General features: G+C 40.4%; 2 protein-coding genes across 7 annotated transcripts; one reads left to right on the forward strand and one right to left on the reverse strand.

The window, feature by feature from the left end:
• Positions 1 to 63: 63 nt before the first annotated feature.
• SSB (small RNA binding exonuclease protection factor La) lies at positions 64 to 13,132 on the forward strand. The gene is made up of 12 exons (XM_048870186.2): positions 64 to 212; positions 5,958 to 6,032; positions 8,043 to 8,146; positions 8,319 to 8,493; positions 8,733 to 8,840; positions 8,947 to 9,047; positions 9,263 to 9,334; positions 9,423 to 9,465; positions 10,041 to 10,181; positions 10,956 to 11,142; positions 11,316 to 11,450; positions 12,689 to 13,132. Exons 2-12 carry the CDS (start codon positions 5,967 to 5,969, stop codon positions 12,784 to 12,786), a joined length of 1,230 nt encoding a protein of 409 aa, XP_048726143.1. The 5' UTR covers positions 64 to 212; positions 5,958 to 5,966; the 3' UTR covers positions 12,787 to 13,132.
• METTL5 (methyltransferase 5, N6-adenosine) lies at positions 10,089 to 22,791 on the reverse strand. 6 transcript variants are annotated; one of them, XM_075117943.1, is made up of 9 exons: positions 22,485 to 22,791; positions 18,473 to 18,595; positions 17,529 to 17,643; positions 16,832 to 17,013; positions 16,184 to 16,266; positions 15,706 to 15,757; positions 14,767 to 14,816; positions 14,138 to 14,259; positions 12,787 to 12,901 (listed from the first exon to the last, which is right to left on the reverse strand). In XM_075117943.1, the coding sequence occupies exons 2-9, from the start codon at positions 18,579 to 18,581 to the stop codon at positions 12,880 to 12,882; spliced, it is 735 nt and encodes a 244-aa protein (XP_074974044.1). In that variant the 5' UTR covers positions 18,582 to 18,595; positions 22,485 to 22,791; the 3' UTR covers positions 12,787 to 12,879. The 6 variants fall into 6 exon arrangements, with proteins under 6 accessions (XP_074974047.1, XP_074974044.1, XP_074974046.1 ...); XM_075117945.1 differs by lacking the exon at positions 22,485 to 22,791 and adding an exon at positions 19,300 to 19,890; XM_075117944.1 differs by lacking the exon at positions 22,485 to 22,791 and adding an exon at positions 19,296 to 19,890.
• Between the last annotated feature and the right edge of the window lie 21 nt (positions 22,792 to 22,812).

Genomic DNA, 22,812 nt, shown 5'->3' on the forward strand with positions numbered 1-22,812 from the left:
CGGCCCGCTGCGAAGCCGCGCCTCCTTTCGGCCCCGGGGCCCCACGTGAGGCAGGGCGGGGCGGGGCCTGGGAGGCGCACGCTCGCGGGGGATGCTGGGGTTGCCCGGACTGGCGTCGAGCGCTCCGCGCAGCTTTTAAAGGCGGAGGGCGGGGCCGGCGGAACCGGAGGTCCGAGCGCGTGCGGTGCTGCCCTCGCTAGGGTCCACGGCAGGTTTGTGGCTGAGCCGCGCGACGGGAGCCTGGAGCTGCCGCCCCCGGTGCTGTGCGCAGCCCAGAGTCTCCCCCGGCCCGGGCCGCTACCAGCCCCACGTGCGGAGACCCCGGGGTCGGGGGCTGGGGTCGGTCTTCCGCCGGTGGCGGCTGCGTGCGGTCTGGCGGGTCCCCGCGGCTCTGAGCTTTCGGTCTCTGCCTCACGCGGCTTCCTGCGGCGGCTCTGCCCCGGGCCAATGCCTGGGCCCCCTTGCGGGGCCTGGGCCGCTGTTCGTACAGCGCTGCCGGGTTTTCCAACAGGTGCGGCGGGCCTGGGCTGCGCTAGAGACGTAACCGGGTCTGAACCGGCGTGCGGCCAAACGGCACTACCGGGGCCGACAGTCCTGGCTGTGCAAACAGCGAGCGGGAGCGTCACTTCAGCTCCGCGCAGCGCCGGCCTGGTGCGCGGTTAACGACGGCGCGCCCCCAGGGGAAGCGCTGGGGCCGTCTCGGCGCTACTGGGCTCCGGGGAGAAGCATCTTCGAGAACCGTGTGTTCGCCTAGGGCTGTGGTGGGGAAGCCGTGGGGGAGCCCTGCGTGGCGTTAGTAGACTGGTCACTTGCCCCTCGAGAGAGCTTTAACCATGTTATTTAACGTTGGTGAGGATGGGTTTAGGTCTAAACCACATGGTGGCTGACACCCCAAGGGCTGCTGCTAACTTCTGCACCCGTGCTCCTGCCATATTACCTCTAGTGGAGCTATACTGATCATAGCAGGGGTAGGAAGCTTCAAGTTCACCTGCTTTAACATGATTGTCCTTGTAGTGCAGATAAACTAAACTAAGTACTAAGGTTAATATGCTTGTATCAGTGCTTATAATGCAAACAGGGTCACAGATGTTGCCCACTTTGACTCTTCATTTATTTCCCTGATTTTAGTATTTCATATGGCAGCCTGGCTGTTATCTTTCTGTGATTAATAATGCTGCTGGATCTCAATCTCATGTCCTGTATGCTCTGGGAGTAAATGTATTAGCCTGAGCCATTTTAGAAAGCTATTAATGCTAACACTCTAACAAGGGTGTATGCTGACTCAGTTTTACAGAGTAAAATTAGGCTTCTGTCTAACCACTGGCTGGTTAGTAATAGTGTTTCAATATGGTCGGGCTAGTCTACTCTTGGGAGGCAAACTGTTAGTTGAATCCCTTTTATGCCAACAGCTTAATTAGTAGTGTGGATGGGACCTAAGTGCATTGGTTGTAACCAATCGCATTCGCTATAGTATACAATATAGCCTGAGACGTGAGCCTGCTAGGCAGGGATGAGTGGACAACAAAGAATCTCTACAATCTTGGATAATAAAAAGGAGTACTTGTGGCACCTTAGAGACTAACAAATTTATCTGAGCATAAGCTTTCGTGAGCTACAGCTCACTTCATCGGATGCATTCAGTGGATCCACAAAGGTGCCACAAGTACTCCTTTTCTTTTTGCAAATACAGACTAACATGGCTGCTACTCTGAAACCTGTCATCTTGGATAATGTAAATCTGGGTTTGTCTAAACCAGAAAGCTTTACAACTTGAACTATATCAGTATATCTTAAAGCAGCAGCCCCTGGGCCCCTTTTAACGTGGACACAGGTATTCTGGTATAAAAGTGAATATACTGGTTTGGGAACTGAAATAATCTGTGTGGTACAAGGCACTCTTATCCTGGTAAAATGTAAATGTAGACCAGCCCTTACTAACTCCAATCAGCTACCATATAGCTTTATGCTGTAATGGCTGACCATAGGATTTTCTCCTCTGATCTGCCCGGACCATTTATTGACATGACAAGATCGTGTTTGCTATCAGAACTGTTTTAGTATAAAACCATTGGCAGCTTGCCCAGATAAAAGGCCCCATCCTGGCTTCTAATCAGAATCTGTCCAAAAGTGCACATCGAGTCTGCATATTAAATTCTGTATGAGGCCTTAATGTGAACTTGTTGCTCATGCACCATTTTCAAGTGTAAACTGAAAAAGTAGTCAAGGAACATCAACTAATTTTTGATAGTGGTAAAAGCACCTATCCTAACACAACAAGGTTGTCTACAGACTCAAGATTTTAAAAGTGCAGTTGAATGAAAGAATATGGAGTAGACTAAATGGAAGGATTAATAAAGACTTGTTAATTTAAGTCAGCATAGCTACATTGGTCATGGCATAGCTACATTGGTCATGGCATAGTTATGCCAACCTAACCCTCAGTGTAGACACTGCCATATTGATGGAAGAATGCTTCAGTCGATGTATCAACCATCATTCAGGGAGGTGATGTTTCTACAGGGATGGAAAAAATCCCTTCCTTTGGTGTAGATGCATCTGTGCTGAAGGTATATGCTGGCATAACTATGCCTTTTTAGTTTTTAGAGATCCCTAATGAAATTGCAAATTTTGAGATCAGCATGTTTTAACGAACATAGTGGAGTATTATGTTAGTTACTCCTGTGAAAGGAGTAGCATGCAGCCAGTGCATTCTGTGGCCAGGGAAATCATAGCTAAGGAGCTAGAGACAGCAGAGGAAGAGAACTGGGCTGCAGTACACAGAGGAATTATTTTTTTTTTTTAAACACAGAAATTAAATAACTCTCTTAAGGAGTAAGATTGCCCAGTGCTACCTCAGCCACTCTTCATTCTGAAAAGGCATAACTTAACTCTTTCTTCTTCTTGTGCTATCTCCACAATGTAACCTTAACTCTGACCTCTTTACGTGTTGTCTTAACACACCCATGCACCCATTAGTATGCTACCTTTACAGATTCTCAGAGACTTTAAGGCCAGAAAGGACCATCATGATCATCTGGGCTTACCTCATGTGCGTTGCAGAACATCACCCACCCACTCCTATAGAAAGGCCATAACTTCTGAGTTACTGAAGTCATTAAATCTTGGTTACAGAGAAACCATCATTTACTCTAGTTCAAATCAGCAAGTGACCTGTTCCCAAATTGCAGAAGAAGGCACCTCTCCCCACCCCCAGGCCTCTGGCAATCTGACCTGTGGAAAAATTCCTTCTGGATGCCAAATATAGTGACTAGTTAGACCCTAAGCATGTGGCTGAGACCAACCAGTCAGACACCTGGGAAAGAGTTCTTTGTAGTAACCGCCCTATCTAGTATCCCATCTCCACCTGGTGGAGATATTTGCTAATAACCGTTAGAGAGAGCTCATACGCTATTGTAGGTAATCTCATCATATCCCCTCCAATAAAGCTCAGTCTTAAAATGAGTTAGGTTTTTTGCCCCGCTACTCCCCTTGGAATTTCACTCCTCTGATGGTTAGAAACCTTCATCTAATTTCAAGCCTGAACTTGTTGATGGCCAGTTTCTATCCATTTGTTCTTGTGCCAACATTGGCCCTTAACTTAAATAACTCCTCTCCCTCCCTAGTATTTATCTCTCTGATTTATTTATAGAGAGCAATCAGATCTTCCCTCCTCCTTTGTTTTGTTAAGCTAAACAAGCTGAGCTCCTTAAGTCTCCTCTCATAAGGTAGGTTCTCCATTCATCTGATCAGCCTAGTAGTCCTTCTCTTCACCTGTTCAACTGTTCCAGTTTGAATTCACATTTCTTAAACATGGGAGAACAGAATTGCACACAGTATTCCATATAGTCTCACCAGTGCCTTGTATAACGGTAATAACACTTCTATCTCTATTGGCTATATCTTGCCTGGGGCATCCTAGGATTGCATTAGCCTTTCTCACAGCATATTTGGTGGCTCATCATACTGTAATGACCAATATACCAAGGTTTTCTTCTCTTCTGTTGCTTTCAACCATTACATTCCCAGCTTACAGCAGAAATGTTTTTTTAGTCACAAAGTGCATGACTTTGCACGATTAAATTTCATCCCATTTCTATAAGTCCAGTTGCAAGGTCATCCAAAACTAGGCTATTCTGGTTCTCTGTATTGGCAGCGAATCCGCTAAATTTTATTAGCACACTCCCACTTTTTGTGCCAAGGTTATTAATGAAAATGTTCTATAAGATTGGTCCCAAGACTGATCCTTGAGGAACTCCACTAGTAATCTCCCTCCAGCCTGACAATTCACCTATCAGCATGACCCATTGTAGTCTCCCCTTTAATCAGTTCTTTATCCACCTTTCAATTCTCATATTAATCCCAGTCTTCTCCAATTTAACTAATTTTCCATGTGGAACTGTATCAAATGCTTTACAGAGGTCCAGGAAGACTGGCTCTACTGCATTTTCTTTGTATAGAAAATCTGTTATCCTCTCAAGAAAAGAGATCACGTTGGTCTGGCATATCTACCTTTTGTAAAACTGTACTGTATTTTATCCCAATTACTGTTTACTTCAGTCCTTAATTAATCTCTTTTAAAAATTGTTCTAAGACCTCGCATACAATTGAGGTCAAACTAAAGGGCCTGTAGTTTCCCAGATCACTTGCCCCCTTCTTAAATATAGGTACTGTATTTTGCAAGTCTCCAGTCATAAGGTTTGATTTCCAAGTTCTTGCTATGGACTTGCAATTTCATGTGCCAGTTCATTTGGATGGAGATTATCTGGGCCCCCTGATTTGGTCCCATTAAACTGTGAGTTTGGCTTCCACCTTGGATGTGGTAATTTTTACTTCTGTATCCTTGTTCCCGTTCAGCATCCCGCCACTGCCCCAGATCTCATTACCCTTCTTGAAAATGGACAAAGTATTTGTTTAGGTGTAGTGTTTAGTTGCATTCTCACTGCATTACTAGCTTCAGTGCCAGCAGCACTTGAGCTTTCAACCCATAACCCTGACGAGAAGCTAGCCCAGCTGGAGCTTAAAGCACCACTTAACTTGAGCTAGAAGTTTGTATGGATGCAATTTGGGTTATACAGGCAACACTTGAGTTATACCTTGAGCAAACAGTGCAACAGACAAGCCCTCATAGGGGAGAACAAACCCCTTTCTATAGGGGGCACCAGAAGAAGCTGGGTTTCTACTGTATGGTGCTCTGATGCTTCTGCTTCCCTCTTCAGAGTAGTCAATGACCAGCTTCTTTCAAACTGGAAGATGAGGCAGGATTAGGAATTGTAAATAACTTCATCGTACTCCTTAAAAGGTAGTCTAACCCAGGGTTTCTCAGATGCAGTCATGTGACCACCAAGGGTTTTTCTTGAGGCCACAACCTCCTGGGTGAGACTGGATTTTATTAAAATTCGTGTCAACATGATGGCATCAGACTTCCCCTGTGATGAAGTTTTCTAAGCACTAGATGGCTAAATGCCTAAATCACCGTTGTATGCAGTATAGATGTAGCTGTATCTGTCCCAGGATATTGAGAGACAAGGTGGGTGAGGTATTATATTTTATTGGACTAACTTCTTTGAGTGAGAGACACAAGCTTTTGAGCCACACACAGCTATTCTTCAGACCTGAAGGTATTACCTTATCCACTTTGTTTCTCTAAATCACTGTTGGAAAGAAGTGAAATTGCTTTGTTTTTTTTACAGTGGATAATGCTGCATGTTGATTTGATACTTTAAGTCTCATACACATTTTATTTATCTTGCATTTTTGACTAACTCCTAACTAAGGTTCTGAGTTCATGTTCTAAGTTGATTAGATGTCTTAAATGTATGAAGAATATCAATTTTATTTTATATGATCTGGCTGTTGCCCAAAATTAGGGATTTCATTTGATGAGTTTCTAGTTTCTTGCAAAGTTTATGGTGAAGCAACAATACTAAGTAATATCAAACTCCGGTTTGTGAATACAGGTGGCCAAAATGGCTGAAAATGGAGAGGGTGAAAATATGTCTAACCTGGAAAACAAAATCTGTCAGCAAATTGAGGTATGTTTATTTTAACACTGGATGCTAAATCAGTTTCTCTCATTAGCTAAACTGTTAATCTTCTTAGGTATTCTAAACAAAAATGCTAAACCTAGTATTTAAACTTCAGTCTTCAAAACTGGTTCTAGAAATGCTTGTCCGTGGTTCTATGACAGTGTTCATTCTGTGAATTTACTAACAACTTAAATACTAGTCCCCTTACAAACTGGCAAGTTTATGGACTGTTCAACCAAAATATTAACTTCTCTTATTGCAACTTTGGGAGTCATTCCCTATGCATGCAAATAGAGAAAGGTATTTAATGTTATAGTCTGAGCAAGGTTGTAAAGATGTCATCTTTCTACTTATTACATTTAAGTTCTTCAGTGTCCTGATTTTTATCTGCTGTGATGATATCATACCAGTGGCTCTCAACCTTTCCAGACTACTGTACTCCTTTCAGGAGTCTGATTTGTCTTGCGTATCCCCACTTCACCTCATTTGAAAACTACTTGCTTACAAAACCAGACACAAAAATACAAAAGTGTCACAGCAAACTACTCCTGAAAAATTGCTTGCTTATTTTTACTATATAATTATAAAATAAATTAATTGGAATATAAATATTGTACTTACATTTCAGTGTATAGTAGATAGAGCAGTATAAACAAGTCGTATGAAATTTTAGTTTGTACTGACTAGTGCTTTTTCTGTAGCCTGATGTAAAACTAGGCAAATATCTAGATGAATTAATGTACCTCTTGGAAGACCTCTGTGTACCCCCAGGGTACATGTACCCCCAGGGTACATGTACCCTTGGTTGAGAACTACTGTCCTATACTACCCTGTAATTCTGTTTTTTTTAATTGGAAAAAATACATTTGAATTACTGACTAAAGAAGACTTGGACATAAGGCATCAACTATCTTTATATCTCCTCATCACAAGATGTAAAGGTCTAAAAACTAAGTTTGAAAGTAGTAGACATAATAGGTTAGTAGAAGTGTCCTTGTAGTGCTTTCTTAATCCACTCGTGTATTAGTAATGCTGGAAGTGTTGTGAAATTCAGAGTTAATGCTGGGGGGGGAGAACTGCCATAACTAAAATGAGAAATCAACAGAGGTAATGTAACAATGGTAGGTTAAATTCACATAGAAGTATAAATCGATTGATTAATATGTGCACAATATAACTGATGCTGGTATAGAATGATCAGTGAAATATTTCCATGTTGACTCTTGCAGCATAAAATGTTTGACATTTGGATTATCACTTGTAGCAAAAAGAAAAGGAGTACTTGTGGCACCTTAGAGACTAACCAATTTATTTGAGCATGAGCTTTCGTGAGCTACAGCTCACTTCATCGGATGCAAGAGTCTTGTAGCAAGAGTCTGCCCTTACAAACAACTCTGCTGGCTAATTCAAAGTAGGCCAGGCAAATCCTTGAAGGAGCAGAACATTCTGTGGATTGTTGAACTGGGTCCAATTGAAATGAGAATGGTAGTAAAACTGGCAAAATAAAACCTCCAAAATAAAAGCTAATTAGAAGCTTCCTGAATGGGATATGAATGGCCCATATAGATGGTATCCTACTAGGACAAATGCTACCTTTCATATTTTTTTTTTTAAACTAAAATGTAAAGCCATCAGGATACCAACTTTGACTAGTAATCAGACTAATTTGATCAGGTTGATGTCTAAATGCTATCAGAACAAAAGTCTCCATGTATTTGCTCAGCCAAGGCCATAGACTTTGTTTGTGTCTGAAACTCTTTACTACTGTCCCACTAGACAAGATCACTCTTTAGATGGTCAGCTACCTGCACTTAGATTTGGAGGAATTCCAGTTAAATGGAGAATTTAGAAATTCTGAAGTTAAATATCTGCATAATTGAGTTAAAGATAACTCCTATGATACTGGTGTAAAGGGGCATGCCAAACTTCCATTGGCTAGTTCATTACTGCATCAAGTCTCCATCAAATTATCTTATGCTTCAACAGTCTAGGACAAATCTGTCTTTATTTTTGCAGTACTATTTTGGTGATCACAATCTACCAAGAGACAAGTTCCTAAAGGAGCAGGTCAAACTGGATGATGGCTGGGTGCCTTTAGAAATAATGATCAAATTCAACAGGTAAAATGAAGTGCACGTAACCTTTGGTGGCTGGGTGCCTTCCAAATTACCATACTGTCTGAATTAGGGGCCATATGGCCTCAGTCTGTATGTACAGCTCAAATCCTGATTGAGTAATGTTGGGGATGGAGTATGTGGACATGTTTTGATATACTGTGTTCTTTCTCCATAGGTTAAGCAGTCTCTCAAAAGACTTCAATGTTATAGTAGAAGCACTGAGAAAATCTAAAGCTGGACTTATGGAAATAAGTGAAGACAAAACTAAAATCAGAAGATCTCCAAGCAAACCCCTCCCTGAAGTGAATGACCAGTATAAAAATGCAATTAAAAACAGATCTGTATATATTGTAAGCTTTCATACTCTACTGCATTACTTTCAGTTTATTACTTAAAAGGCTTTAACCCAAATGAAATTCTGATTCTATTGCTTAGGTTTATTTTAATATAAAATGAGGTGTAGCATAAGTTTTAAGCAACTGATTTGTATTTTTCAGTCACCATACTGGTTTGTAATGATACTTTCTTTAATTGGAATGTTATAGCTTCTGTTTGATGTAATTATTGGAAGTTCAATTTTACTTTGCAGAAAGGCTTTCCAACAGATGCAACACTTGATGATATCAAAGAATGGCTAGAAGGTAAAGGCTCAGTAGAAAACATTCAAATGAGGAGAACATTGAGTAAAACGTTCAAGGTAATTGTATCACAATAACTGATGCTTTGCAAGGTATGAAAAACAGGCTACTAGAGAACATTCCATTAATCTATTTAATTCTTAATATTCCCCAATTATTCAATAGGGATCAATTTTTGCAGTATTTGATAGTGTTGAATCTGCTAAGAAGTTCACAGAAATACCAAACCAAAAGTACAAAGACACAGAGCTGATTGTGCTTTTCAAGTAAGTCAACTTCATTTATGTTTGAACAGATACCTGCATTGCCATATAGGTCCAATACTGCTTGATTTGTGCAGGCTTTGCTGTTCCTCTGGAACAGTCTCAAATTATAAAGATGTTCTAGAGCTAGAAGTTTATTTGGCTACTACCATCTTCTCTCAATAAAATAAAGCCTTTTTTTATAGGCTGCATTAACTTAATTTATACCTTTATTGAAGGGAGGAGTACTTTACAAAGAAGAATGAAGAGAGGAAACAAAACAAAGTAGAGGCTAAAGCAAAGGCAAAACAGTAAGCTAGGCTCTTGTTTAATAAATGAAGCACCTTACCTTATTTAGATAATTTATATTCTAACCAACTCTGATCTGAACTCTTATAGGGAGAAAGAAGAAAAACAGAAGCAAGCAGAAGATGCTGAAATGGTATGTACCTCTTGAATGGTCTGGAAGGGTAGAATAAACAAGGTTACAATGAATCTACTTTGGTAATTGTCAAGTCTGTTTTGATACTGTATGCTTTCATATATCTGATAAGTAGTAAACCTACTTCTACCCTGTGTTTTTAGAGTAACCCTGTGATCTAACATAGGTATAGGAGGGTGTGTGTGGGGGAGAATGGCACAGATGAGCACTTCTAGTGGTACTGACAATATTTGTGCATAGGTTCACAAACTGGGGTTTCAGCCTCCAGGGCTAGTGGCGCATGGGTATCAAGGGTTGTAAATATCCTATGGAGAGTCTGGAAAGGCTGAAAAAAAGCAATGCTATGCAAGACTTCTAGAAACTTTTTTGTGCTTGGAGGTGCTTTGGTGTAAAAGTACGAGATATTTGGCCTGCTGGCAATACAGCTGGATCCGTATCACTTGATCTCTTCTCTGATCTCTTGCGGCAATCTTTTGAATACTGTCTCCTTAATACAGCTCCCTGAAACTCTGCACTTCAGTGCAAATCTCAAATTCTAGCTGCCTTATTTTTTAACAAAGTTCTCTTGTATTTAGAAATCACTGGATGAAAAGACAGGATGCTTGCTGAAATTCTCTGGCGACCTAGAAGATCAGACTTGCAGAGAAGATCTTCATGCAGTTTTCTCTGACCATGGAGAAATTAAATGGATAGACTTTGTCAGAGGGGCAAAGGAGGTCAGGAGGCTGTCAGATGAGATGTTACTTTTGTCTGTGTGAAATTTGTCTGGTATCTGAATGCTGGTTAAGTGCCTGATGGTTAACTTAGCAATGGTATACTACACCTTCCATTTGGGACTGCAGAATTAGTTTATTTCTTCAGCTTTCTAGACTAACTACTATTAGAAAGTGGTCTGAATAAAAGGTAAAAGCATTAATGTGACTCTCCTCCTGCGGAGTTACGCTTAGTCTATGGCTAAAGTAAGGACATGCTAACCTAGAGCCACAGAGGAGTGCACACTGATATGGAAGTTTGCATAAAACAAAGGCTAGACTAAAGATCTCAATTAAACAAACCAGTTATTAAATGCAACATCACGGATTGCTGGGAGAGTAGAGAGAGATTATGCAGAGCAAACCTTGGCCTTTTTCTTATTCAACCATCTATGTGCTTAGCTAAGCATATCACTGTCCATATGAAGTGCACATGCAGTTATCTAAGGGTTTTTAAAATCTGGGGGCTGGTATTTTTAGGCTCAAATGTTAAATTGACGTGAATTGTAGGTCAGTTAATACTCATGAGTCTGAAAATGATGAAGCACTAAACCTGTTAATATATAGGTTATCTTCAAAACCATATGGGCTAGAAATTTATTCTAAATGAGTTTGCAAACTGCAGCATCTGAGTCTGGCAGGAGACCTGGGGCTACCTGACACTCCAGCTACAGTCCTATTAATGCTTTTGCACTGGCAAGAGTCCATAATGCAAAGGGTGCTTGTTTCTGTGTTTAGGGGATTATCCTATTTAAGGATAATGCAAAAGAAGCACTGGATAAAGCCAAAGAAGCAAATAATGGGAACTTACAGTTGCGCAACAAAGATGTCATATGGGAGGTGCTGGAAGGAGATGCAGAGAAAGAAGCATTGAAAAAAATCATGGAGGGTCAGCAAGAATCATTAAACAAATGGAAAGCAAAAGGTGACTTTTTTCCTGACTAATTTGAATACCACTTGGATAACTTTCATGGAAGTTCTATTATATTAATGTGAACTTGTCAGATGGTACATGCACAGAGTTGTATGATTTTAGATCAGTAAATGACTAATGCATGGTTCTTAAAAGGTCCTGAACTATCTTGTACAACTTGACAGGTCGCAAATTTAAAGGTAAAGGAAGAGGTGGCAAAGTACCCCAGGGCTCACAGAACAAAGGGAAAGTACAGTTCCAGGGCAAGAAAACAAAATTTGAGAGTGAGGATGAAGAAGGTGAAGAGAACACTAAAACAGGTAAGCTGTTCTGTGCATGAGAGGGAGTAGTTCGCATGCTGCTGCGAAGCAACCCTTTGCAATCTGTGTGTATAGAGAGAAGACTGAACAAATAGTAGTTTCTTGTATTTTCTAGAAACTGCTCAAGAAATTTGAGATTTGCAAAATATGGTTTATCATATACTATTAAAGTTTTTGTTCCCTCCCAGCGCAGTTTTCCTGATCATTCAAATTCAGTCATGTTCACAGGGACACCTAACTGATGCCTCTGTGGCGGTCTGTCAAATGAAGGACTGAACTGGTACAAAAACGGACATATTCCTCTGCAGAGTTGAACATTTACAGGGCAATTCAAAGCAGCTTTCAGTGAAGAGATACTGTCCTTAGTCCTCCATTTGCTTAGCTCTACACAGCTGTTACAGTAAATTAATCATTCACCATTTTCCAAGTAAATGAATACCCTTACCTCAGTATGGTAGAAGAAACCTTTGTCTGTTAGCCATAGCCTAGAGCAGTGGTTCTTAACTCTTCCATATTGTGGGCTGTCTTCCCTTCCTGTTGAGATTTGGTGCCTGACTCAAAAGGAAAAATATGGTATCTTCCATCGTTGTTTGAAGTGTTGTGGTAGCTGTGCTGGTCCTAGGATACTAGAGAGATGAGGTGGATGAGGTAATATCTTTTATTGGACCAACTTCTGTTAATCCAATAAAAGATATTACCTCACCTACCTTGTCTTTCTAAATGACCAATACCGTTCCTGTTTTTTTTCAGACTGGAAAAGTTCTGGGTGCTCCTGTTTAGTTAATTCCCCCTGCTATGTGGTCCAAAGCCGCTGGAAACAAGTAATGAATGGGTGATGCATCATTGTTACATAGTAGCTGTGACAGGTTTCAGAGGAACAGCCGTGTTAGTCTGTATTCGCAAAAAGAAAAGGAGTACTTGTGGCACCTTAGAGACTAACCAATTTATTTGAGCATGAGCTTTCGTGACATCTGATGAAGTGAGCTGTAGCTCACGAAAGCTCATGCTCAAATAAATTGGTTAGTCTCTAAGGTGCCACAAGTACTCCTTTTCTTTATAGTAGCTGTGGATCACCTGGAATTGTTCCACAGGCAATATGTGAAGTACTAATTTCAAGGCAACCTGTTCATATGTAGCAGCCTGAAAGATTGAATGTCTTGAACTGGATAGGAACAGTCTTGAAAGTAATATCAAACTTCACTAGTCCCATAAGTGTCTGTCTATATTAACTCTTACAGGGCCAGCAAGTCCCAAGAAAAGACCACTAGAAGAGACTGAAAAAGAAGAACCTGCATCAAAACAGCTGAAAACAGAAAATGGAGCTGGAGATCAGTAATACTGTTTTAAAAAGCACTGAGTTTTTATTAATCCATTTTAAATAGGTTTTAAGACAGTCCTCAGTTTGGAAGTTTTTCAAAGGAAAACCTTATTAAATCCACTTCAATATCCACCTGTAATGAGAGGAAAGCTTTTTTGTGAATTTTTTTTTCCCCAGATGCATGCTTACTTTAACATGCCAACTTGGGTATTTTTTTATATTTATAGTTTTGCTTATACTGTCTGATCCTCTCAGTATTTCTCGCATTTGAGTCAAATGTATAAAGGGAGGGTATATCCCTGAATCTGACTGTAATTTTGAAGTTGTATGAAAAACACCAATAAAATTCCATATTTAAAAATCATGGACCATTGAATGCTAGCTTCAGACTTATTAATGTTAGTGGACAGAACTCTTGTCAAAGCAGAGATATGTGCACACTACTTCGTCTGTAGATAGTCAAACTATTTCCTGATTAGCATAAGGATAGCTTCAGTGGGATAAAACTCTTTTTTAGTCCCTCACTGTGGAGAAGATATCTAGCCAAATGCAACTCCAAGTGGTACGTACACAATCAAAACTTCCACTGATGCTACAATTTTTGGTCTCTGACTCTGCCTTCATGTTACATCTAGTCTCATCCAAGCCTTGCATCTTATTTCCAGGTTACTGCTGAACTATACCGTCTTTCTGATCAGACTCTTATCCAGGTCCTCCACTCTGTGTGACTTCTGTGACCTCCCCTTTAACCTTCTTGGCATCCACCTTGTTCCCCTTGGATCCACTCTAAATGCAGCCTGTTCTAACCAGGTGATCATCTCCTCTCCTTCCAAAAAAACAACAAACCCGAAACATATACTGCTTCCACTTTGTGAACTACAAAGTTTTGGTCCTTATTTATAACTCATATCTTACATCACTTACTGCTGCTTCTGTTGTCTCCTGCTCTGCCATCCCTTAACTGCCTGTTCCCACCAGCTCTTGATTGCTTTTGTCCACGCAGCCCTTATACACGGTACACCCTCACACTCGTGAAAAGCCATGACCCTTCCTTTAACAATAAAATCCTGGCCCCTTCTGAAGTCCAATGGAATTCTGCTATTGCATTCAGTGGGGGCAGGATTTCACCCCAGTCAATTGTAGGTAGGAGTAAGAGTTTAGAGCGGGGTGGGGAAACTTTTTGGCCAGAGGGCCACATGGGGGTTGCGCAACTCTATGGAGGGCTGGGTAGGGAAGGCTGTGCCTCCCCAAACAGCCTGGCTCCTGCCCCTGCTCAGAATCCCTGACCCATCCAACCCCCCCAACTTGACCCCTGACAGCCATGACCCCATCCACACCCCCTGCTCCCTGACTGCCCCCGCCCCCTTACCATGCTGGAGCCAGCTGCGCTGCCCGACAGGAGCAGTAAGCCAGAGCGCTGCGGGCTAGCCTCCCTGGCCGGGAGCTCAGGGGCTGGGTAGAATGGTCCTGCGGGCTGTAGTTTGCCCACCTCTGGTTTAGACAGTAAACTTATTTGATACATGGAAACATGTAGCCTCTTGCACCCACTTGCTAAGTCTTAATTAGATTAATTCAGGGCCTTAGTGTGGTAAACCTTAGGCAAGATCTGAGCCTAAATGTTATGTAATACACACACACAATCCTTCAATAGAATTCTTTATGCTAGAGGTACTAACTACAGTGGTCTCCACCCATCTAGAAGAGGGTTAGAGACAACTTTTCTGGAATGTTTCTACTCCACCAACTTCAAATTATACCCTAACTTGCTCTGTAACAAAGCACATGACATCAATCCTGAAACCAAATGAGTTTGGTAACAATACTAAACTGAGTCACAAGTGCAGCTCTAACCCCTTTGTAGAGCGTCCAGCACATGATTAGGCACTACTCCAATGCAAGTTAAACTAAATTCAGATTTCAGTCTTAAACTAATAACCAATTACCTCTAGATTTCAGATACAATTTCATAATTTAATATGGGATTAGGAAAATACTTACAGAAGACTTCTTATGAAACTTGTATGATGCTGGTAAATCATATCTAAGTTCTGTGAAGAGCATAGAGAACACCTGTCATACTAAAATCACTTAGTTGCTCAGTGGTATTCAACAAACTGTACTGTACTACCTTGACCACTTTTTTTGTTGCCAGCAACTTGACTAAAATGATTTGGCTTTTCATTTATTCAGTCTCTGTCTGCCTGTTCTTGAGCTCTGGCCTGATTAGTGAATGCACATTAATACCAGAACAGGCATTTTCATATTAGCAAGTTTGTTTCTAGAAGGAAGTTGCTACTAGATAACCATCACAAAACGAGTATGACAATGAAGGAACTCTGCATTCTACTGCTGTATAAATATTGCATTATGTCTTTTTCCCCCCTACATTCTTCACTCCTACGCCATTAAAGTAGGTCACAAGTCTTGAAACATCCACCAAAATTTGGAGATCAGAAAAATTGACAGCTCAAATTGAGGACTAAGGGAATGCAGGAGCAATGAAAGATAAAACTTGTTGACAATGCTTTGAGGTGGGGTCTGCTGCCTTCTCTGATGACAAAACTGCTCCTATTTCAGTACTAAATCTTGTCCAGTTAAGACCAAATTGGTGCAACTTTTGAGAAGTTTTTCCTGACTATATCCAGAATATTTGCTTTACTTTCTGATCAACCTGGACATCTTTCATCATTAGAGGCGTTTGTCCTGGGGGCAGAAGAATCTACAAAACTTCCTATTTCATTAGTTTAGACCTCTTTATCACTTGCTCCTTGTAGTTTGTTTTACCCTCCACTTCCCAATCTACCAGTTTTTCATCCCAATAGATCATATTTTTAAATGAGCTCCTCATATGCTACATCTGAATAGTAGCTGGTCCTGGAGGCTATTACCAACTAACAGAGCATTTTATAAAAACATGTATGTACAAGATAATCTTACCTGCTATAACTTCCATCTTCACTTTCCATTCATCTGCTTTCTTTTGAATATGCTGAACATAAGAAAATAGTCCATGAACTTAGTTCCAATTAGTTTATGGCATTTTGAGGAAACCCCATTAAAATAAGATGTTTTATATTTTAAGTGTACTTGAGTTTTGAGTTGAAGTATTAATCTGTCTGACATCTACATTCTCCTGCTTCAATTCCTTAAGTCATTCTCACACCAGCTAATTACTAAGGCTCCAAAGACAGAACTCCAACCAGAGTCTGTCTCTCTCTCTTTTTTTTTTTTTAATATGTATGTATACCCACTCAAATATTAAGCACTATAAATTAAGTATCTTAGTTTTCAAACACCCAAGGCGCAGGCATTCATCTTGGCTACTGAATCCACATTTGATTTTACAGAAACAGCGGAAGATTAGAGTGCCACTTACAGCTGCATAGTGCTTAACTGGCTGAAGTCAAGGACTTACTTTTCGGGTTGAAGTTTTGTGTAGGGAATATACAGCTGTTTGTGCCATTTGCAAAGCTACCTTCAGAAAAGTCATATCCATTCCTGTAAAAAGAGGATCCAAGCTGCAGTTAAAGCCTTATTTGTCTGCATTTATTTAAAGTCTTAAATTCTTTAATTTCATGCTTAAGTGTCCTTACTTTTCTATAAAGGGAAAGGATAGCATAATTTTAAACCTAATAATTGCAGTTATGCTTGCTAGCCTGTACATTTTGAAAAGCAGTGTTGAGTAAAGGCAGGCACAGACGAGAGGGTGTGTATTTCCATATTTTTCCTAATTGTGGTGTCTAGCATAGGTGTAGATAAGTTTAATTGTATACAGCAATATACAAAAGAACTACTAGTTCAACTAGTTATTAAAGGCCAATTATCAAAACTTCAACACCATTTCCTGAAATGATTCAACTTAACCAAGGACTTTACATATGGCTCACAGGTGGATGTGGCTACATCACAAAATGGGCAAAGGAGTAACTGTCTCTAAGGTCCCATATAGAATAGCAAAGGTTTTGCCACTTTTAAAATTTGTTAGCAGATGAAGATTTCCTTTATAATATTTCATTCTTAAAAGTAAGTAGGAGTATTATAATTGCTTTTTAGAATCACCAACCTTTATTATGCTTAGTACCAAAAGGAGGATTCATGATTACTGTGTCAAAAGTTTTTGACGTTCTGGCAGCTAAAGAACATACATCGCACTGAATCATGTCAATATTTGTGAGCTCAAACTCTTCTGCATTTCTACTAAATATTTCCAGGGCATCTGCATCTACGTCAAACCCCACACACAACCTGGAAAATGAAAATCAATCAACAAACTGCAGTATTTTTACTTTAAAAAGATGTGGTACATTTTCTTTTCAGAAGGCTCATTTCTAAACACAGTCATATTTGTTTCCACTCAAGTTCTGAGAGAGGTGCCTAAAGCAGAACATTCTGTTATCTTCTTCATGAGTTAGAACAGTGATATATTTTAGAAGTAAATTACTAAAAGGAATGCAAGTGTAAAGCTTTTTACTTAACTTTTTGAACAGGATATGAATAATAGTTTGGAGAAAAATATTTTCTAAATTATGAAGATGTTTCTAATAAATAATTCTCTATTTTAAATATAGAGGAATTGCCCCTATTACTAGTCATTATTTGCATGCACATACAGGAGCTAGATCTACTAAAATGTGTGGTCATGCACCCATTTTTAGTTACCTAAATTAAGTACAGTCTAGCACTGGTCACATTCTTAATCTTATCTCATTTAATTCTATACTGGGAAAGAAACTAAGAGAACTTGGGTGTTAAACACCTACCCTGCTCCTAACATTACACTCCCGATGCTGAGTACACCACAACCACATCCTAGATCTGCAACCACCTTGTTTTCAATATCATCAAAAGTGTTGTGAATTGTATAAAGCATACATGCTGAAAAATAAGAGATTATAGGATAAGAACAAATAGGCAGTTGACAAGTCAATGTATTATTTTCTTTTGTCTTTCAGAAAGCTTTGAAGCAGATTCAAAATTAAGCAAGGACACATAGGCTATGGTAGATTATACAGGAACCAAGCTATACACAAATCTAGTGATCCCAGTAGAATACACATCCTTGTTTATGTATGGAAACAAAAAATGAAGAGTAAGAAAGAATCTAGATCATTGGTCTTACATGTTGGTCTCATATATACAGCAGTGTATTCTTTGTAATTATGAAAGGTGTACAAGAAAATTTTGTTTGTGATGGTCCTATAGTGGAAATGAAAAGGAGTACTTGTGGCACCTTAGAGACTAACCAATTTATTTGAGCATAAACTTTCGTGAGCTACAGCTCACTTCATCAGTGGAAATGGTATTTTATAATTACTCAGACTGAAAGATCGATATTAAAACTAAGAGCCGTGTTTCTGTGTTCTTAATACCTGACGCAAACTAACAGTTCTTATCCGTACAAATCAGAAAGTTTTCTGCAACCCACATCCTTAACTTTAAAATCCATTTATTAGATTTAATTGTTTGAGATATTAGAGACATTTACTGAAACAAATGCATTAGTTTTTCTCTTTAAGCTATCTCTGGCAATAATGCAAAAGCCTCTAATGAATTTATTACTCTCTCAGGACACACAAAATAAACATCTAGAAACAAAAAAACATTTAGCAGATTTTTTAAAAATTGTTTTTTACAGTTTAAGTATTGATACAGTTTTGGCACCAGAAAACTGAGAATCTACAACAATTTTATGTTTAATTTCTACCTGCAATGTGTGGTCTTGTTGGATACTGTTCAAGAAGTAATTTTGGATTCTCAAAATCATCAACTTGCTGAAGACGGCTTTCTAGTTCCTTAAGTTTTAACTTCTTCATGTTTGTTTATTCAACTAAAAAAAAATTAATTTATAACCAGGCATAGTTTGCACTATTACAATTGTTCTTATAGTTATACATAAAATACAAAAACTTTTAAAAACTAATTAAAAATAAACATACATTAGAAAAAAACACATCCTGTTTCTCAGACTTACTTTTTTATGTATATAGCATACAAGTGTGACTTAAGAGATCATATAGTTGGCAAAAACCAAACCCAGCCCCCCTACAGTCCTGTTTGGCTAATGAGCACACTCCAGTATTAACTTCAATGGCAGCTGCAGATGTTCAGTGCCTTGATGCATAGGCCCCATAGCTAATGGGATATCTGCAAATCTAGCTGGAAAAAGTCATGTAAATATGATGTATCTGCAAGCTGACTCCTTTTTCCATCACTTAGCAATTTATCCCAGAACAAAAATTGAGTGCTGTGAACATTAATTAGTTAATGCTAGTAGGGGACTTGGATTAAATAAAGTTATATATAAATATTAACTGTAATAACATTGAGGTTAATTAAAAAAAAATTGTTCTGAAGCAGGTTTTCTGCATCCTCACCTGTCTGAAGAGCCAGAAAAATGAATCCTCTCCCTCTGGGGCTCTAGTGGCTCAACTACTCTCTAGGGCTACCAAAATTGAACTCACTGCACAGACACCCCCCTGCCCATCAGCAGCGCTCCCTACCCACTGAAGTGGATTACCATCGCCTACCCACTTGGGTCACTGCCACAACCCCATCACCACGCACAAACGAAGTACTTTCCGTAGCGAGGGGAGCCTCACAGCGGGACAGCGTGCTGCTGTGAGCTGTGCTGCTGATTTCCTTCGCCGCAAAACATGCAAGGCAGGGCGCTCCTGTCCTGGGGCTGCCTCCTGCGTCTTTGCACAGCACCCAGCACAATGCCCATTCCCGGCCGCTCCCCGCCGGAGCCCAGGCTCGGAGACCGCCAAGCAACTGCTGCAGACCCCACCACCTACTTCCGCGCACCTCCTCTTCGCTCTACACAGTGCAGCAGTTTAACCCGTCCCCCACGCATGCACATAAGAAACTGAGACCAGCGCTGTGAGTTCCACCCAGGTACTAGCAGCGTTGTACCCTGCCCAGAGCACCTTTCCCTTCCTGCTTTCTTGTGTGCATTGGTGGTGGTGTCCTCTTTGGGTCCCAGGCTATTAGAGAGACAAGATGGGTGAGGTAATATCTTGTATTGGACCAACATCTGTTGGCCCCCGAGACAAACTTTAAAGCCCTTGAATGGTTCCTTGAAATATGTGTTAAGTCAGGGGTTCTCAAACTGGGGGGTCAAGACCCCCTGAGGGGGGTTGCAAGGTTATTACATAGGGGGTCAAGCTGTTAGCCTGCACCCCAAACCCTGCTTTGTCGCCAACATTTATAATAGTGTTAAATATACAAAAAAAGTTTTTAATTTATAAGGCGGGGGGGTCGCACTCAGTGGCTTGCTATGTGAAAGGGGTCACCAGTACAAAAGTTTGAGAACCACTCTGTTAAGTACTTACTCGAACCCAGTAGTTCTCAAACTTTCCTATTGGAGACCACTTGCACACAGCAAGCCTGAGTGCAACTCCCCCTTATAAATTAAAAACACGCTTTTTATATTTAAGACTAAATAAATGCTGGAGGCAAAGTTGGGTTTGGGGTGGAGGCTGACAGCTCACAACCCCCACATAATAACCTCCTGACGTCTGAGGGATCAACCCCCAGTCTGAGAACCCCTGTGCTAACCACTCTGTTCCACCTATATTTAGCTGACACTCTGAGTACATTTCCCAGACCTGAAGAGGAGCTCTGTGTGAGCACCATAGCTTGTCTCTCTCACCAACACAAGTTGGCCCAATAAAAGATATTTCCTCACCCACCTTATCTTTCCCTGCTTTGCTCCTTCTAGACACAGCAGAAAGAAATGGAAGAGATCACCCTGTGAGCCTTTTAGCTGGCAGATGGAGAGGAACACTCTCCTCCTTTGCTGGTTTGTTCTCTCTCAGCTGAATTGAAATTGGGCTTTGTGAAGGATACATGATAACCACTCTTTGAGGATACACATAGGAAAAGGCAGCGAATGCACCTGTAACTGAGTACATATTCTTGCAAATGCACATTTGTTAGAGTTAAATACATCAAGATACTACTTTTTTCATTATTTTTCTAGCAAAGTACAAATGTTCAATGTTTTGCAAAACACTTGCCAGGTACAGCTTTCTCTTTGCCCAACAGTTTACTGACCAATAAATGTCTGCAACATAATTCTAGTTCCAGTATTTCAAAGCAGTGACTCAAGAGCTATGAGGTAGATTTGAATTCCTCCCAGGTCACCATTTCCCTAGCAACCATCTCTTTATTTCATATCATAGCCGTTGCTTAGCACCAGATTTTAGTGACCAAAACACTGGCAGCTCCTTTGTCTTTTAGAAAGACTGTCACCTTTTAATAGATTGGATTTAAATGTTTTTACACTCATTTGCAGTTCCTTCCTAGAATTCTGTGGAAAAAATATCATGCTGATTGCACATTATTACTTGGGTTTTATGTTCCTAATGTACCAAAATACAAGATGCATTAGTTTACTTTACTTGTGGAGTATGCCAGCAGGAGAGTTAGAGAAACAAGTAATATCTTTTAGTATCTTTTTCAGCTCTGTGACATTCTCAGTTCCTTGCCCAGACCTGAAGAAGAGCCCTATGTTGCTTGAAAGCTTGTCTCTTTTACTGACAGAAGTTGGTCCAATAAAAGATATTACCTCACCCACCTCTCTAATATCCTGGGACCAACGCAGCTACAACACTCCAAGCAGAGAAGCGGACAGCCCTAGGAATAATGTTGCAAAACCAGCAGAGGGAGTATCCACGTTGTTAGGTTTTGTTTATTTGTTTTGTTTATTTGGCAGGCCAAATAAAATGTAGGACTATTTTCGTTAAGGCAACATTTTTTTTTAAAAAACTTGTCATCACTCAATAGTAAATTTAATTACAGAGCGAATATTGCTTCAAAAGTATTGCAGCCAACAGCTGTAAATTTAAAAATATTATAATCCTGAGGACTTTCCCCCTTAATCTGTAAAAATGTAGAGTCCTGTTCCTGCAGTTTACAGTGCAGAGCTCCACACGGATACAGCAGTAGTCTGCTCTGTATTGTAAATTGAAGGATTGGAACCTATGGCTGCTCAAATTTGATTTGTGGTTTCATTTACTTAATAGTAAGAGTGTTTCTTCATTATGTATTTATTTTATTTTTAAGAGCCTAAAAATGCTAGCAATTTCACAAAACAAGTAGAGGCCTAAATCCAGCCTTTATCATTTTAATGGGATTACTCATGTGAGTAAACACATGCACAAGTGTTTGCAGGTTTGTGGCTTTACTGTTCACTTTTTATTCTCGGTTAACATTTCATTCAATGTGGACAATGAAAATAGGCTAGCCAGTTTCACTTTGGTTTCTAGTCATTTTTGTCTTTCAGCTTCGAAGGCAGGGGCCAGATCCTGCAAGTTTATACACAGATTCATCTCTAGGGATGAACTTGCATATTAAGGGCCCCATTCAGCAATCACAACAGTGCAATGTTTAAATCCAAACAAAATGGCTTTTACTTGAAAATTAAAAATAATTAAAACATTTCTATTAGTATAGGTTTGTATAATCTTTCTAGAACTATTGTTTTTCTCCATAAATACCATGGCAGAATGCAACTGATCCCAAGCGACCAGTATATATTTAAGTTCGGATGGGCTAGGATCACATAGAGGAGGTAATATTATCATCATTTTGGTCAAAACTTGTATCCATTATTTTTTCTTAAACGATTACAGTGAAACCTGCACAAGGCACCTCCCTAAGCAATCTTCTGTCTTAAGCGCCTATCTCACAATATCACTGAAACCAGGGTTCACCTTATTTTGCGCTGAGAGTCTTAGATGAGAGACGCTGTAAATACCAGGCCAAACATGAGGATGGGGCTAAAGGACACGACAGTGTCCCTCTCTAAGAGTTCCTGGGAAGTTTCCTCCGAAGGTGGCATCTGCTTAGGACGTGCTCATCAGCGCAGGGGCTGTGTGAGAGGCAGCAGGGTGCTTGAGCAAGGCGGGCGGCGGCGCCCAAGACAGGGCCCTGGAGGAAGAGGAGGGGAAGGAGGGACAATGTCAGGAGGAGGCAGACGCAGGGCGGGGGGAACGGGCGTCTTGCGGCGGGCACTGTGCCGGCTCCCAGGCTATCGCGAGA

This window comes from Caretta caretta, chromosome 11, assembly GCF_965140235.1.
Source record: "Caretta caretta isolate rCarCar2 chromosome 11, rCarCar1.hap1, whole genome shotgun sequence".
NCBI classification, from domain to species: domain Eukaryota; kingdom Metazoa; phylum Chordata; order Testudines; family Cheloniidae; genus Caretta; species Caretta caretta.

What these genes read in the sequence shown, in the direction of transcription:
- SSB (XM_048870186.2), top strand. Translation starts at nt 5,967, where the DNA reads ATGGCTGAAAATGGAGAGGGTGAAAATATGTCTAACCTGGAAAACAAA. An exon ending in TTGTCAGAGGGGCAAAGGAG is followed by an intron (nt 10,182 to 10,955) that starts GTCAGGAGGCTG and finishes TTCTGTGTTTAG; the next exon opens with GGGATTATCCTATTTAAGGA. An exon ending in TGAAGAGAACACTAAAACAG is followed by an intron (nt 11,451 to 12,688) that starts GTAAGCTGTTCT and finishes TAACTCTTACAG; the next exon opens with GGCCAGCAAGTCCCAAGAAA.
- METTL5 (XM_075117943.1), bottom strand. Translation starts at nt 18,581, where the DNA reads ATGAAGAAGTTAAAACTTAAGGAACTAGAAAGCCGTCTTCAGCAAGTT. An exon ending in AGTGTAATGTTAGGAGCAGG is followed by an intron (nt 17,014 to 17,528) that starts GTAGGTGTTTAA and finishes TTCATTTTCCAG; the next exon opens with GTTGTGTGTGGGGTTTGACG. An exon ending in GCGCAGCTGGCTCCAGCATG is followed by an intron (nt 12,902 to 14,137) that starts GTAAGGGGGCGG and finishes CTCTCATTACAG; the next exon opens with GTGGATATTGAAGTGGATTT.